The 18165-nt window shown below is 39.9% G+C and overlaps 1 protein-coding gene across 1 annotated transcript in view; it reads left to right on the top strand.

Annotated features, from left to right (window-relative positions):
• LOC140944389 (S1 RNA-binding domain-containing protein 1-like) overlaps positions 1–18165 on the top strand; it is a 24365-nt gene extending 6200 nt beyond the window's left edge. The window contains exons 7-18 of the mRNA XM_073393540.1: positions 290–413; positions 1072–1153; positions 1463–1620; positions 2222–2318; positions 3307–3414; positions 4646–4737; positions 9865–9947; positions 11416–11522; positions 12527–12943; positions 14466–14551; positions 15861–15959; positions 16098–18165. Coding sequence (XP_073249641.1) covers positions 290–413; positions 1072–1153; positions 1463–1620; positions 2222–2318; positions 3307–3414; positions 4646–4737; positions 9865–9947; positions 11416–11522; positions 12527–12943; positions 14466–14551; positions 15861–15959; positions 16098–16417 — 1773 coding nt within the window. The 3' untranslated portion in view covers positions 16418–18165. The remainder of the gene's footprint in view (positions 1–289; positions 414–1071; positions 1154–1462; positions 1621–2221; positions 2319–3306; positions 3415–4645; positions 4738–9864; positions 9948–11415; positions 11523–12526; positions 12944–14465; positions 14552–15860; positions 15960–16097) is intronic.

Here is an 18165-nt window from a genome sequence, read left to right as displayed (position 1 = left end):
TTAGAACCACCTTGCAAACAATATCTCAAAGCAGCCCACGCCAGGGCTGGAGAGCGCGGGGAAGAAGGCTTCTCAACAAAGTTTTATACGGAGAGGTTAGAGGCTCCGCCCAGAGGTCCAAGCCCACATCCTTTTCTTCGTGTTACACATCCGCTTACATTTCTTAACACCACTTGAAAATTACAACTGAAATCGTTTGACAGCAGCCATGGTGATGTTAGAAATTTATTGTTTTCAATATCTAGGCAATTGAACATGTTTTTAACTTGATATGTTTTTTTTTTTCAAGGTACTTGCTCTAAACAGGGGAGAACAGAACAAGGTCCTTACAGTCAAGCTAACCATTCCCAAGAACGTAGAAAAGAAGTTCCTCGTTCTTCTTCGTAAAACATGGGTGCCCTGTGACGCGCCAGGTACATCGTGTATGCTTACATTCTATGAAAAAGCAGTGAAGTACATGTACATTGTCTACACTCTCATAGCAAAAGAAAAGTAAATAAATATTAAATGAATAGCTCTCGACCAATGAGTGCGCGAGAAATTACTTGCCATAAAGAGACTATAAGTACAGTAATAAAGATTCGTCTGTCGTTGGAGCCCCTTGTAGATGGCCAACCTCGTTTTTTTTTTTTTTTCTTGTGGAAGGCGGGGTGGGGGTATTTGCGGTAGCTTTGACTTTGTATAGCTATTTTAACTACATTGTACAGGGGTTAACGTAGTCAGATTTAAGGGCCTCAAGCCTACGGTACGTAAAGTAGTGTGGGTAGGTCGTGCCTACTTTGTTATTCGTTTACAACATGTTTTTGGTTGTCATTGCCATATAATGGTGTAAATCGTAACAGAAGTTTACGTCAGTGATTTTTTGACATTGTTACTCAGTGGCTGAGTTTATTAATTATTTAGTTATGTTTTTTGGAGTTGCCTATTTTGCTATGCTTTTTGGTATCGTAGGTTCTTCGAGTACGTTTATTGAAATAGCTAAGCGTAGATGTATGTCAGCATACAATGCATATATTTTTTTTGGCTATGCGGCTTTTAAGTTGTATCTCATTAGACCTTCCTCTGTTGCAGGAAACATCAAAAAGTTATTTAACGCCGCAGTGGACGATGCTTATAACAGACTTATTAAACCCAAAGTCACCAGACAATCCAGGTAATTTGTCTTTTAACATCATGCGCTGAGGTCATGGTTGTAGAGGACTTCCTTGACAAGGTTATAGTATAATCGACTTCAAGGCATTTATCTCCAAAATTCACTGTACCCTTTCGGCCAAGCTGAAACTAAAGCACCGTGCAAGTAAAGCTAATAATTCAAATCTGCGTGGAGTTCTAGTTAACAGGTTTTTTTTCTGTATTAAAAGATGACGAAGTGTTGATTTTGTGATATTAACTACAGATGACCAGGGCACAAGAGAAACTGAGTCGTCATTTATTATTGCTTTTCTTGCTCCAATTATTTTAGGACGTCGTTAACCAAACAGGCAGAAAAGGAAAGTGTTGATCTATTTATGATGAACCTTTATCGTCTTCTCCTCACCCCTCCTGTCAGGGGAATGAGCGTGCTTGGGCTCGACCCAGGCTTCTCTCATGGATGTAAATTAGCAGTTCTGAGCACCACTGGTGAGTTCAGTAATGCATGTTCAATGGCGCCTTAATTTTACAATTGTGTCGTTGGCTAATTTGCTTATTTTATTTCCTGATTTCATTTCATATTAATGTGCCAACTAAAAGCGCATTTGTTCTTGAAACAAAAGATTCCTCTGTTTCACTCGCGTTATGACTTTGAATAACAAGAACAAAGTTTATATAAACAGTGATGTCTTCTTGTTTAGGGAGTAGAGAGTTCAACTGAGATTTGTGCTCAACGATAGCTGTTACGCCCACTGTTACGATTTTGTAGCTGGCCTCAGGGGTCTGTTATACAGCTGCTGTTGGGAACAGGTAGCAAGCGAGAGAGTAATAAGGGGGTATAGGGGGGAAGAGAGAACTTCCCCCTCACTAGACCAATGCATGCCCCCTCAGGGAACTGTTCACTGGGTCGGTTCAGTAGAAAGTGGAAGTAAAGAGTATTTTTCCTGCATGTTGTAATAAGAGGGAACACTGTGCACACTACATGTACCTTCCTTTTTTTACAATTTTGTTCATGCATTTAATGTTTAGCTCTTTGGATAACTAAAATTGAATCTTGGATTACAATTCTAGTGGGTTCATTGTACTATAGGTGAAGTTCTGGAGACAAGGGTAATCTTTCCATTTGGAAAGAAGGCAAAAATTGAACAAGCAAAGAGCACAGTGGTTGACCTCGTTAAAAAATACAGGTGAATACGAACAGGAAGTTGAACAGTGATGGTTGATGGGGGAAAACAGCAATCTATCAGCACTTCTAAAAAACTGTCTTGTACACTTCATAAATAAAACAAGAGACAAAGTAAGAAGTTCTGAATGTATTTTTAGTGCTATTCTTGACCGTTAAATGAGCCTTCATACAAACCGTTGTAATATTTCTGTTGCGCAACAACGATCCTCATTCCTGAGCCCGGGGTACCTGTGATACACTCAGAAACAAAGAATGATTCCGGGACTTCCTGATTACCAACCTCGTCGCCAGGGTCTTCTCGTTTTCCAATAATAACAGCGGCCGCCATACTGGAAACAAGAAGACCCTGGCGACGGAAGTGAATAAGTAGGAGCAAGGACTGAAATCCTCTAAAACGGAAGTAAATATCCAGGAGTGAGGACTGGGATTTAGTTCACCAAAACCACTCGGCCAACGGCTCCGGTGCGATGTTCGTTGTGGTGAACGACTTGTTCCAGATCTGTGCCATTACTGTTCCTACAATACCGGATGGCTTTTCGTTTCGGCACGAAGAACTATCCGGTACCGCGTGAACTTAGCTTTAAGTTACTACACCTAGCTATCTTCAAAGTTACTTTAAGTTACACAACTTTCGCATTCTTAACTATAACACAAGAAACGGTAAAAATTTAGTTTTGGAAAAAGTAAATCTTACATGTAAGTGCACGCACGCAGCAATCATTCTTTTACAAAGGAGCAAGGATTTTTAATAATTTTGATAAGTCTTAATTCGTATTTACATTATATAAATAGTGTTTTGCATAAACTTTAACTTTTCTAATTTGATAGTATTATTGTCAGTCTTTTTTTTTTTCTTTTTTTCCTTTTAGTTTTTTAGCTAGATTTTGATTAGCAGGGCCCGCATTGATAGCAGTTTTTTTCTAAACTGACGTAGTCATCCTGGGTAAACACGTTCTTTATAATTACCACACAGAATTGTTTCATTGCAGATGCGATTACGTTGCCATCGGTAACGGCGTAGGATGTCGCGATGCAGAAACATTTATCAGTGAGCTCATCAAACAGCGTGCATTTGCACCTCAAGATATCGCTTATTGGTAATAATAATTCAATATTATTAAACTTGCTTTGAAGCGGACAATTTCCTATTAATGCAATTACCCGTGGTGAAAGTGCATTTATATCATACAACTGGTGGTTTGTTTTTTGTTTAATTTAATTGTTGTAATGTTGTTGTTGTTGTTTGTTTGTTTGTTTTTTTTGTATGCACTTTTCCATGTCCTCTTATTCGGGAACTGGAAGGAAGAGAACTCTATGGGATTTTGACATACTCCAGGGATTTCAGTCATTTCGCCTTGCCATTTAGCGGTGGCAGATTTTCAAAGGACAATTGTAATAGCCTACATAAGAGGCGTCGAAAGGAAGGGAGTGATCAGCATGTCACGAGCACGGGACGGTGAAAAAAAAGCTGAGTCCCCGAGAGGAATTGAAACTATGACCTTCCGTCTACCGGTCGGATGCTCTAACCACTGAAGTACGAAGGACTCGTGGCGAATGGGCCATATACAAGATTCATGTATGATATGCGTCCTGCGTGCTGCTAGGATCAGCAATGTCGAAATCGCCATGTGTGTTATAAAATGAAGAAAGATGGTCAATTTTAAGCTCAGTGAAGAAATGAGAAATGATGTGATCAACATGTCACGAACACGGGACGATGAAAAAATCTGAGTACCCGACAGGAATTGAACCTCATTTCTTCACCGACCTTAAAATTTACCATCTCTCCTCCTTTATCAAGGACATTTTTTAGGGTAAGCTGTTGTATGTTAGCTGGCTACTTACATGTATGTGCGGCTCCAATCTGCCAAAATAACCTCTCAAGAATCTTACTATTTATGTTTCGTTTAGAAGTTTGTTCTTGGCATTCGGTCCTTATTTGACTAACCTAAACTAAACTTGACTAAATATGTTTATTTTTTTCGCCAAAAATTGCTGTCAGTTCCTCAGGCCCAAAGTGGCCGTGGACAGTCAGTCCGACCGGTTGAACCATTCAAAGTGGACCACCTTCAAAGCTGGTCGCAAATGTTTTGGTTGGACCGAAACGAAATGGTCCGTTCCATTTGATTTATATCCGGAAAGCGCACTTAGTTCCCTATATCAATCACACTGGTCTTATCCTCGATCCTGCAGTTGCCTCATTAAGTTCATTTTAAGGCAGCGTAATTACTGTCTAACAGGGACGATCAATAAACAATCAGATCAATGCAAGGTTACAACGTGGATATTACGAAGGTTACAATTTGGAATTGTCTGTTTTTGTTTCAGTATAGTAAGCGAAGATGGGGCCTCTGTTTACAGTGCCTCTCCTGAAGCAGCTACTGAGCTTCCAAGCCTTGAAGCAAGTCTCAGAGGAGCTGGTAAGGAGAAAATTTATTTACTTCCGGTCTCTTGGTTTTCAAGATGACAAAAACAAATAGACCAAAACTTCTATGTGTACATTTTTTATTAAAGGAAATCTCATTGAATCACGTGTAATATTCAAGATTCTTCATGGACTTTCTCCGGCCTATTTGTCGTCCCTGCTACAAGAATATCATCCACCACGTAGTCTACGTTCATTCTCCGAATCGCTTCTTACTGTCCCCACTATGAATTCTGTGACACACGGCCAACGTGCGTTTTCCTTCTGTGCACCTGCATTACGGATCACTCTTCCCTATTCTCTTAAAAATGCAGCTTCCCTTTCGTCCTTTAAATCTGCCCTAAAAACATTCCTATTTCGGAAATTTTATTTTTAGTAACGAGAAACATTATATAGGTTTTTATTTTATTTAAATTTATTCTATATCTGTAGGTATTATCATTTTTCAATTTTAGAATCGACTGTTAGTATCATCATTACGTTTTATTTTATTATGACATGTAAGTGCATTGAGATTCTTAAATGCGCTCATAAAAACCTTACTATTATTATTATTATTATTATTATTATTATTGAAAGGTCAGTATTCACGGGTAAGTAGTCCAGAGGAGGAAAATGACAATGCTAAAAATGACTTTGAAAGCTCTTTATGACACTAACTTTTCAGATTATTTGTAATTGGTTTACACAACGTTGACTCCTATAACTTGAGATCTTCAGTAGCCCCAACTATCAGGGTTCCTACTATTGAAAACAACACTTTTCACGACCTGGCTACCTCAGTTTTCAACCACCTACCTGCTGAGGTCAAGAACATAACGGAATACCTTGATCAGTATTTATTTTGTCATACAGTAACGTACTACGCTTTCTTCTTTTATTAATATTCTTATAGAAAATAATGTATAGATTCAGCCAGGGCTAAAAGGGAAGCTCTCTTTGATACATGTATCTATAGTTTACTCAAACAAAATATAAAATCGTGTAATGCTAAGCGGCGACGGCAACGAAAACGGCAAAAAAAAATCCGCTCTTATTAGCAAAAAACAACTTTGCACGTGCAGCACACTTTTTATTACCCTGCGAACAGTCTCCTTCGATCTTCCTAGATAAGTCGGGAAGAGGAAGGAACCTCTGCCGACATCCTCAACAATTCATATTGAGCATGCTCCAAATTCAAATTTTTCTGCGACGTCGATCAAACCGTCACCGTAACATTCACTGTGTTTGTCAGCAAATGTAAATGTCAGCGGGAACGTACCGGTTCATTTTCACCCTTCCGTATCTGTGTTTCCTCTGGATTTGGAAGGTCTGTAGGAACAATGTCACCTTTGGAATCTAAACTTGCCATGTTTCAGTGTAAAGAAGATAAAAAATTCTTAGAGCTAAGGTAAAACTTACGGTGCTTTTCAAAAACAAAGCATCTAACCTTGAAACACAGAAACACAAAAAACGGATCGAAATCCACCAATCACAAATCACGAACGACGACCTTTTTGTTCCTAAGAGGTTCGCCAAGATGAATAAAAGGCGAGAAAGCGAAGAAAGCGCCGCTTCTTCAGATTTTGATTGACGTCGTAGAAAAACAAAATCCAAACACGTTTTTGGCATCGCAAGTCAGGTGTTATCGACAAACAGCTGTAAAAGCATCGATCATTTAAATGCAACATGGATTCTGTAGCCTCATGATCTTATTTTGAATTAATGTTATTGCAAACACAGAAGAATAAGCATAGATATTGTTTCTTAAATATTATTATTTTTATTCAAAACCCATTTGTTTATCCTTCCAAAAACTTCGCGTAACACTTACTGGATTGTGAATTCGTTAACGCAGCAAAATCGGCTAAGTACATGGTTAAATCCAAAACAAAATCCATCTCGAATCTGGGTACATTTTCCAATTTTCTAAAACTGGACGTTCAATCTATAATTTTCTCAAAATTCCCGCATGAAATTGAAGTGGCAGCTATTTGTTTTTCTATGGAGCGTAGGCACAAAAAGAGTCACCAAAATTCCAGAATGTGCGTGCGTGCACAGATAAAACTGGTTTATCCAGTATAAAACTTGTCTTACTCATCCAAAAAGCTGGATGATCGGCAGATCAGAGAACCTTGAAGATGTCGGCAGAGTCGCTTCCTCTTTCCCGACTTGTCTAGGAAAGATCGAAGCGACTCTGCTAGAAGGGTAACTTTTTATGTACATTTCTTTGCCGTTGTTTTACACGACTTCACCGTGAAACTTTCAGAAACTTCCACTTTTTATGGAGGAAATATTCTTGTTTATTGTTTTTTCGCTGCCACTCATTTTCACCCTGGTGGCCGCTAGCATTAATTCCCACCGCCGCTATAAAATGTTCATTTTTTCCTTCCAACGAAATATGTGTCCTTTGTTTCTTTGTTTGTTTGTTTGTTTTTTTATTTCTCGCTTTAGCTCTTTCTCTGTTATCAGAGTCAATGTGGACATTAAAATTAAGTCGAAAGAAAGAATTGGCTTCGTTGTTGTTATTTTTTTATCTCTAGGAGTCCGGCGATTTACCTTCGAAACGGGCGGGTGCTTGAAGTGCAAAATTTCACCCCGGCTTACATGAAGGGGTATACGTACGTACTGACGCGTACGGACGATTTTCTAAGAACCAAAATTTATTGGATGCATAGATAACCAAGTTTTCTTACCCATAGTGCTCTGCTGCGAAGCGCGCGCGAGAGCTCTGCTATAATTTTGTTATTATCATATTACACTTAGTACCTAAAGATGTAGTTTTTTAAGCACTAATTTTAGTTAAACACTAGTTAGAGTTACAGGCGAAGAGCCACACAGTGGATGTATTGTATTAAAGTCATTATTATTACTAGAAATACGTTATAGCAAAATCGATTATTATCATCATCATTAACATTATTATTATTATTATTGTCTCTTCTGTCATAGTCTTTGCTGGTTTTCTTTTTGTGGATCAGACGGGCGCAAACCATGCACCTGGGGCATCAGTCGCTGAAGTCAATCATTCTGTTCGTACAGAAAGCACCTTCCTGAGCATTGTGCAGATCCCAGCATACAGATCTTGTGGGTCTCTGTCACAGTAGCTCTCTCTGATACTTTCTTGATGTTTTCTACCATCCCCTTCTTTACTGTACCAAGCACACCAACAACCACAGGGATCACTTCGGTTTTTCATGTGCTACATTCTCTGTATTGCTAGTTCTAGGTGAGAATGAATCTCCTTGAAAGATCCCTCTTTTGATCTTAATCTGATCTGCTGTGATACATCCATCATTGTGAAATGGCTTCATTGTGGTGTTCCAGTTGCTCATCGAAGTTTTCATGAACTTGATGAGTTTTTCATTAAATCTGTACATCTCTAAGGTCTTTAGTATCCAACTATGAATGACACTATCATAGGTATTTCTGTAATCTTCTTTTTGCAGTCTTCTATGATCATCGTATTCATTAGGAGCTGATCTTGGCATCCATCTGAAGTCCTGACACAACCTCTCTGTTCTTCCGGCGATATATCATTCTTTGTGATATGTGTGTAGCTTCTTTCTGTTAAAATCGAGTGTGAGCACTTTGTAGGATGTTGATAAGCAGGCAATTGGTCTGTAGTTCTTGGGGTTCTCTGTGTCTTTGTTCTTTGGTAGTAAGTATGTTTCTGCTGTTGTGAACCAATCAGGCAGATTTTCTGGGTGTTCTATTGCTTGGTTATATGTATTCAGCAGATGTAGATGTAGTGCTGTGACTTGCTTGAGCCACACGTTAGTAACTGCATCAGGGCCAGGTGACTTCCAGTTGCTTGCTTTCTTTAATGCAGTCTGCAACTTATCTTGGCTTATGTCCTCCCAGGGTTGGCATTCTGTATCAACATATTTCTGCTCCTCTCTCTTTATCCACTCTGCTGAATGGTAATGCTCTCTATTGTTCTCCAATATGTTACGCCAAATGTTTCTGTTTCTTCTTTCTTTGGTGGTTTTTCAACAAGTATCTGTTCTTTACTAAGGTTTCTGAATAACTTCTTTCTATTGTTTGCAAACATCTGGTTTTGATTGTATTGTTTACTTCTTTTTACATATCTCCTGATTCTTTGGGCTTTTGCTTCAATTTTCATTTTGAGGGATTCTCTTGTTTGCAGTTATTGGTTTGTCGTTACTTTGTATTTCATTTTTATTCGTTGCTTTTTCTTGGAGAACTTTTGGGTTTTCACCTTTCTGTACCATGTCTGTTATTATCGACAGATCAGCTCTCATGCCTTTAATCTGATTCTCTATTCTTGTATTGCTTTTGGTTCTTGCCGTTTATTGCTTTTTCTCGTTGGGATTCTTGGCGTTTTACCCATCTTTTCAGATATTACGTACGCACTCACATTTTGTAGCAGATTGATGTCATTGAGGCTGGGTGCCTCTTCTGCTATTACCAGTTACATTGCTTGGTTTGCTTCAACAGCTCAGCTTTTGTGCTCACTGTTATCTTGGGTGGAGGGGGCCTCTCTCTCATCCTGATGTTTTCCTATTCAGCTCTTGTCCTCTTAATTTCTTTAACTGGGTCTTCGATCTCAGATGGATTTTGTGATGGTTCTACCTCAACATCATTTGTTTCTTTATAAGGGTTGTTGGCTTCTTCTACAAACACATCATCTACTACACTATCTGTTTGGTTGTTTTGTACATTTAATTCACTTTCAATCCGTTGCTTGATATTATCTATTCCAATTTCTGTAAGTTTGTTTTGTTTTTCAATATATCTACGTTGGTTCATTAGTGCGTTGTCTGTTAGATTGGGTCTTTCATTTAGGTTTCTTTCCCTCCATATTCTGTATGTTTCTTTTGTTACTTCTTTACTGGGATCTGCCTTTGCCTTGTAATAGCAGAACATGACCTCAATGTAATCCTCTCGTGTCCATTTCTGTCTGGTGTTTCTTCCATCTGTGTTGGTACCTGCCCGTTCTGGTGTAGAAGGGCCCTGTTAGGAGAGACTCTCAGTTGGGTTGGCCTCCGCTGCAAGCTGAGGTTATTACTATTATCATTATCATTATCATTATTATCATTACTATTATTATTATTATTATCATCATCATCAGCATCATCATCATCATCATCGTTATGTGAAGTTGTGTTACTTTGTTCAGTCTCCATCGGTAGGAGGTTACAGGATCCTCTTGTGGAGCTTGTAAAAATCGACCCCAAACATTTGGGCATTGGGATGTACCAGGTTAGTTCGATAAGTACTTTTGAGAAGTTTGAAGCTTTGAATTACTTCTCCGTGCCTGGTTCATATCTATAATTCGTTTTTGGATGACGTCCCGTCTGGCATATTAGAGATTTTTAGATTCTGACACGAGGACGACTACGACAACGAGATTTGTCCAATACTAAAACAGTGCTCGCGCGCGAATCAACGCTGTTTTGACTGGAAAGTGTAGTAGCCGTTGTCATTCTACTACGAGTTTTAGCGAGAATTTAGTGGTGGCGAAAACAAGTTATCAAATGTTAGAAATTGTTATATTCCTAGACTTTCACTTAACTCAGCAGGAACTCCCATTGGTTGATTCTTGGTCACGTGGCCTTGACTAAAATCAAATGTATCCTGATTGTGATATATTAAGCAATGTACCCCGCTCGGGCTACATTACAGCACGTGATCAAAGCATGGAGGAAAAGGGTGTGATTTAATTTTAGGAATTGAATTTGTATGATTTTTTATAAGCACCAAGTCGACTGTTTTGGTACGCTTCGGTTATTCTTTTGTTGCCGTTGAAGTGAAAGTCTAGAAATCTAACAAAACACTTAATGTCAGGTCTCTCGGGAAACCAGTTAGTTTTGTTTTCCCTCGGGACCTGAAGTTGAAATTGTGTATATTGTATCACTTGGCGATCGGAAGAGGGCTTAACCTCCTTCAACGGAAATAAGCATGCTAACTTTGTTGGTGAAAAAAGTACAATGAAGCTTTCCGAGGTGTGCATTTTAAAGAATAGGCGAGGAAACTGAAAATTAATTGTCACCCTCGTAGTCATCCTCGTCCTCAAATTTAAATCTCTCTATTGGTTTTCCAAAACAATGAAGGCGGCAATTTTGGTGGTCCTGTGGGAATTGAACCTCCCCCAGTTATAGGCCTATCCATCTGTAAACGGACTCCCCTAAACCGACAGACGATCAACAACCGGCCAACAGTTGGCCGACGTTCGACCAACAGCTGGCCAACAGTCGGCCGACTGTTGGACGACTGTTGGCCGAGTTTTTTTCACAACGCACATCCACCATTTGTTGGCTGACAGTCGGCGAAGTGTTGACAAACTGTCGGTGACCTGCCGATAAGTTGCTTCTCTCAAAACTTGTTAAAGCTCGCGTATTTCGTACAAAATTGAATAGCCAAATGTACATCTAATTGTAAACCCGCCGAATATTGTATTGAAATGAATTTTTTGACATTTGACAAAATAAAAGAAATAAATGGGATAACAGGGATGACGCTCAAAACAGCGTAAACTCACTTATAGTAAGTGACGTTTTCGCAGACTTCACCGTTCTGGTTGCTTAGGTAACGTTCATACTAATCGGGACATTTTTTAAACCGGATTTTTTTTACCCGGATTCGTTTGGATGGAACCTTAACCCCCGCCCTCCGGGAAAGTGTCTAACTATTTACGTATGTGTACTTATGTTCTCGTGATATGTTTCAGCATGACATCCCTGAGACTTTGCTGCGAGGCGCGCTGGACGGTGTTGTGGAAGATTGTGTCAGTTTTGTCGGAGTTGACTTAAACATGGCGGGTATTAGCATGTTAAGGTAACTGTCACTAGCCATCGGGCCTAAGTTGTTCAAAAGGTTGATAAATCCCTGGCCAGTGGATGATGCAATGGGTTTTCCTATTACTTGCCCTCCGGGTAGTTACTAGAAACCGTTACACTCAAGGTCTGGGTTGCTCGAAGCTGGGTTAAGATAACCCAGGGTTAGTGGAGACTTTGAACTCAAATATTATAGCTTAAAATTCAAAATCAGTTTAATTCTTTTTGCCTACAATTTGATGATTGGATACTCTAAAAAGAATACCGAAATTATCTGAGACAGTGCTTTTGATAACAAGAAAAAAAAAAGCCGGGTTAAAATTTAACCCCGGGTTAGTGCTAACCGGCGTTCGAACGACTGAGCCCAGGACGAGAAAGACTACGAGTACGAGATTTGACTTACAATTTTTTCACGTATCCTCAAGAAATTTACCTGCCGATGACTCTTGGCACTGTTATCTATATTAAAGGAGGTTAAGCCCTATCCCGATCGCAGAACGATAAAAATTCTATGAAACATTTGATAACTAGTTCCCGCCAGCCCATTAGATTTGAGGAAGAGAACGACTAAGATACGAGATTTGACTTATTTATTTATTTATTTTTTTTGTTTCGCGTGTTTCTCGGATTCCAGAAACGATAGGACTGTTATTTTTATTGAAGGAGGGTAATCCCGCTCTTAATCGCAAAATGATAAAACTTCCAACATTTGATAACTTGTTTCCACCACTAAAACATTCTCGCTCTCGTAGTAGAATGACGAAGGCTATCATGTTTTCCCGCCAAAAAGACGCTGGTCCACGCGCGTACACTATTTAGTATTGAGACAATTTCGTTCTCGGCGTCGTCCTCGTCTTAGAATGTAAAGGTCTATATCTTTCTGGCGGATAGTACTATTTACCTTGTGATCAACTGAGGCCTAGTCGTGAATTATTGGCCGACAATGAACTGATCTTGGGCACTAATTCTCATGATCAGTTACATATACATTATTTTCCATTTCAGACGCATAGCTGGTTTAAATGAAAAGAAAGCCAAAGCCATTTTGGCTTGGAGAGAAGAACATGGCGCCTTCATCAACCGCGATCAGCTGAAGGAAGTTAAGGGGATTGGGCTCAAGTCGTATGAGCAGTGCGTTGGGTTTGTCAGAATAATCAACGCCTTACGTTTCCATAGCAATACTTCAAAGCCATCTATCAGTGCGCTTAGCAGCACATCTGTAGATAGTGGTCGCGAGATTGTTACGGTATTAGATTCTGACGAAGAAGAAAAGCCGACTGTGCGAGGGAAGAAAAGAAAGGGTGATGGCGCAGAGGAAGGAGTAAAAAAGAAAAAGAAAATGAAAAATGGGAAGCAAGAGTTCTGTGCTAATCCGTTGGATATGACGTGGATTCATCCCGAATCTTATCCCGTGGCCGAAAGGTAAATATGGAGATTAAGATACCACGACAAGGCTTCATCGCGATTTTTCCAACTCGCTCTCAAAATCCTTCAGGGCTTTGCTTTCTTGGGGGAATTAGGGTTTTTGTCATTGAAACCTCGCTGGGATTGCCAAACATAAATGTGAACGAAAAAGACAAATAAATTCTGGTCTACTTAGTAAAAATACGTCATCGTACTGACGGCCTATTTTGTTCCTCAAAACAGTACCATAATGCAATTCGAAATTACATCTACCCAGTCTCTAGTCTGCTACACAGCCGTTTTTAGAGTCGTCACGCAACGCTCCTCCCCACTAACGGCTGCTGAAAACCGAACTACATTCCTTTCCCGTGATTAGCCAATTATAATTCAGCTCCCATTTTCTGGAGCGTGTTCGCGCCACGTTTACGGTATATCGGTGCCCCATGTGTGAATGACAGAATAATCAAAATCGTCGTGTGAAAACAAGCAATTAACTACATTAGTGTTGTCGTAGTCGAGTCCTATGCAAAGGTTAGGAGATAAGTAGCAGCAGCAAGCAAGTCGAGCAAACTGCGATGCACAACATGGATGTGCTCATAAAGTTGCCAGGTATAGTTTCGGGAAATCGCTCATCGATAATTTATAAGATTGCTTTTTGAATCAGTACCCTTGAGAGTTTAGCCTTCACAGGAACACAATGAGCACATCCGGCACATTTAAAAATTCTTCATTACATATCAGTACATATGCACGTTAAATGAAGAACCAACCGATCCTGGTAAAAGTCTTCTAGGCCTACCAAACCTTTTTTTTACTTGGAACTTTCTTGACCGATTAAAACAAACTTTTATGCAAATTAACCTTTTCGTTGCTTGAAAACACAGAGCCCGTCTAAATTCAGCGACGATTGATTGATTTGTCGAAAACTGAGAACGTGCTCGCTTCCTAGCGCCCTGCGGCTCACGTATTGTCAAATTTCTTATACATGATTGGCTTGTTCGTTAGACCACAAACACAAAGGGAAAGGAATGCAGTTCGGTTTTCAGCAGCCGTTTGTGGGGAGGAGCGTTGCGTGACGACACTAAAAACGGCTGTGTAGCAGACTACCCAGTCTCACCCATTACGTCAATATGGTCAATATAGACCAGGGCATCCTATATAGCTCTTTGGGGGAGCAAGGATGGCGCAGTGGTAAGAGCACTCGCCTCCCACCCATGTGGCCCGGGTTCGAATCCTGGCGTCGACACCATATGTGGGTTGAGTTTATTGCTGGTTCTCTCCCTTGCTCCGGGAGGTGTTTCTCCGGGTAGTCTGGTTTCCCCCTCTCCTTAAAAGAACAATGCTTCCAAATTCCAATTCCATCTGGAGCGCACGGGCACATTTTAACGAGTGCTTAAGAACTCCTCAGTGCTCCATGGGTAAACAAATTACAATTTACCATAAATAAATAAAAATTGATTTTAAAAAAAAGCCCTGTTTGTTTTCATAAATACTCTCTGGGAAGTCAGGATCTGACCGTGGTTGTGTTCTTCCATTAAAGTTTGATGCAGTTGCTGGGTATTTTGCCAGGACAGATCGGACAGCCAATGGTGAAAAATGCTATCGACAACTTTCTCCAGTCTCGAAGTAAGTAATGTTTGATCTTTCAACATTACTTTTGTTTCGCAACATTCTTAGAGCGGTTTTCACTTGACTGTCGTAAAACCAAAACCAAAGTAAATACACTAGCCAACCAAAGGGCGTAGTAAAACCAAAACCAAAACCAAAACCAATCCCTTTCGACAGTCAAGTGAAAACCGCTCTATTCGAGCTGTGATAAGTGTTCAGTCTGTGCAGCAGCTTTTAGCCTGCGAGCAAGTTCTCCGAGGAAGGGAAGGATAGCTTGCAATAACGTCTCTGGAATTTGAATATCTGCATCGGAAAAGTCGATGTGATATGCTCATTGGCGGAGATGACAAGTAATGACGTCATTACCCTTGGCACGTGTTTTTTTTTCAATATTTGTTTACATTCGCGCTGATTGGCGGAAATCTGACCGCTCAGTCAACGGGGAGCCACAGGGGAACTGGAGGTGGAAATCGAATTCTAGAGACGTATTTGCAAGTCCTCCTTTCTTTTCCCACTCCGCCGCCAAAGCACCGCGGAGAGCTTGCTCGCAGGCTTAGCAGCTTTCGTAACGTCTCAAATGATTAGCTCTATACCCTTTTGAGAAATAGTCGGAGTAAATAAAAGTAACGATGCCCCCATCTTCCAAGACAATAGCAGCTGCCACACTTCTGCTTACGCAAAGTCAGAAGTGCTGACTATATCTGTGGGATTTTTGCCGGTGTGTTGTTGTTGTGGTTGTTAATGATGATTTTTCTTTTTTGTTTGTTTGTTTTTTTTTTTTCTACGAAGGCTGCAACTCCACACACTTACTTTATCCTTGAATTATAAGTTGTGTCTAACCAACCGATAAGTATTAAAAACGTTTCTTGATAAACACCAACTAAACTTAACATCGCTTGATGAAAAGCGTTTCCTAGTTTTCTGCCTATTGCTACAAGATGCCTGCGATCAGACGGTCCTTCTTCCCTTTTTTCTTTATGGTGCGAGGGCTTGGCGTTTTAATTGTTGCTATAAAGCATAGATACATGGATATCACGATGCAGACTTGCTTGTACAATGTAGTAGAAGCTCCTAAAAAATAGCAGCTGCCACACTTCTGCATGCTTACTTTTTGGGGCCGTAGCATGACAGCTTTGCCGGTTTGTTGTCGTTGGTTTCTTAACACCAACTGAAGTCAACATCGCTTGGTGAAATGCGTTCACCAGTTTTCTGCTACAGGATGCTCTTAGATCCTTACTCACTTGTTCGTGGTTGCCCATAATCTTCTCCAAGTTAGCTAATGTACCTCACTGACTTCTGTATTTTTCATTTTCTTGATCGCTTGCAGAGATTGAAGAGCTAGCAGGGCGCTTAAATGTTGGTGTTCCTACACTGCACAACATAATTGACGGTCTTAGACAACCAACAGACCACGACATAAGAGTCAGTAAGTAGACCTGTAGTGAAGTTGATAAATAAGTCAGCTCAATTTTTGTCTCGTTACCCCTGTTTCTTTGTATTTGACTTTGCAAGCCTTTACGAAATTGTTTTAAATTCCATTCAGTTTTCATGTTTCTATAATTAGATTTTCAGAAACCCTTATTCAAACGGAACGTGACGTCACTATCAGACCTTCACCCGGGGACGCAGCTGAGTGGCCGCATAACAAACATGACTTCATTTGGTGCGTTTGTGGACTGCGGTGTCGGTAGGGATGGCTTGATACACAACAGTAATATGGGACAATTTAAAGGGAAGGTCGGTCTTGGGGATCTAGTCGAAGTAACTGTCAAGGCCGTGGATTTGGTAAAGCAACACATTCAACTAATTTTAACCCAGATTTCGTCAAGGTTTGATCCGCAGTTGCTTGTCGCAGTGGAGGGATTATCGAAAGCCAGCGCTTGATGGCGAATTAGAATCACCAAGGAGTTTTCTCTGTGGAAACTCAATTGTTCTTCTTAAATATTTGCAAAGAGGTTCCTGGTATGGGAACATCTGGAATACTTAGAACGTCAAATATGTTTAAAAAAAAAAGGTGATGAACTAAAGCTCTACGTGCTGTGGTTCTTAGAGACAGATTTCATTCAGACCACTCAGTAATCAGATGAAATTATACATATAAAACAAACAATGCGCTTTAAAACTAGCCGTAAAAAAGGTACAGAAATGAAAAAAAGCACCCGTCATTGATACGACAGTTTAAACTATCTTTTCATCTCCTTTAGGCCAGGGGCTGTGTTACGGCTGTCTAATTCATTTCGCTCATAATGCCGATTGCGCATCCCTATTCGTTATCGAACTTGAAAAATTACTTGTAAATGACAAAATGAAATCTTGTGTCCAACAAATATGTCGTCCAGGTATTGTATCAAACGTTAAAAAAGGACAAAAATAAACTTTGAAAAACGGTTAGGCTAGCATGAAGTTTTCAAAAAATACAATAGACCTTTTTACCGACACGGCGACCATATTGAATTAATTCGATTTAAGGAGTATTATGGGATGCCCAAGGGGGCATGAGCATGTTTCGATATACTCTCTCAGTATTAGAAGTGTGGTCTTTCACTGTATATTTCACGGTGAACAGGCGATCATTGATACATCCAATCCCGGCACAACGATCTTTATTCCCATTAGAATCTTATTCTAAGAAAACTTAAAAAAAAAAAAGGCCCAGAAGGGCGCTCGTAAATACTAAACGGAATGTGCTTATGCCCCCTGGGCATCCCATAATACTCCTTAAATCTAACTTATTTAATATGGCCGCCAAATCGGTAAAATGGTCTATTGCAGTCTGTATCAATCTTCTTCAAGTTTGTCCATCAGGGCGCCATTTGCTGTGGTATTTATGCATTCTTTTCATGTCTGGAGCAGTAATTTATATGTTTTGTTGAATTTGGTGGCGGTTCTTATTGTTTCAATCTTGTTGAATCTTTTGACTCATCAAAAAACGAGAACATGAAGGAAGCATGCTGTTTGCTCTTTACAGAACTGCCTTTAGTGTTTGATATATCAGCCATACATGGTCCATCTACTGAACAACTTAAAAGTTTTCTAGGATTTTTAAACAATAATTATCGTGTTTCTTGGTACAAAGCTGTACTTTAAAGCCAATTTATAATATAAATTTAAGTTAATGCAAACAACCATGAAAGGGAGGTCGGAGAAATTATATGAGTTACCCTTCTGAAATAAACGGTTTGTCACGCAATATCTTGCCGTGACAAGGTTCACGGTTTGCCCCCTTTGTGACGTTTTATCTCTAGACCAATCACATCGATGCCTTTCCTTTTTGTTAATGAAAGACCATGCGGCCGTACCGTCACATCTGTAGTTCACTTCAAGTTCTCTGACCTCCCAGAGACTGTTTGAGAAATCCCCCCCCCCCCCCCCCACCACCACCCCCCGACCCTATCAGGTTCTCTCTGGGCCATGTACGTAATTATTTAAGTGTTACATTTGCTGTTTTGCTACACTAGTCATAGTGCTATGTAGAGAGTTCCTTGCCTATCTTAAATGTTTAAAGCGTTATAGTTATCCAGCCCAGTGCTGTTGGACTTGAGCAGTATGTTTGCTCATTGAGACATTCTTATTATTGTTAGGGTTAATTGTTTGGCTCGCTGTGAGTAGTGCAAATTTTCTTAGCATAATTT

The sequence above is a fragment of the Porites lutea genome, chromosome 7 (genome assembly GCF_958299795.1).
Source record: "Porites lutea chromosome 7, jaPorLute2.1, whole genome shotgun sequence".
NCBI lineage: Eukaryota > Metazoa > Cnidaria > Anthozoa > Scleractinia > Poritidae > Porites > Porites lutea.
This window is presented reverse-complemented; position numbering and strand designations above follow the sequence as displayed.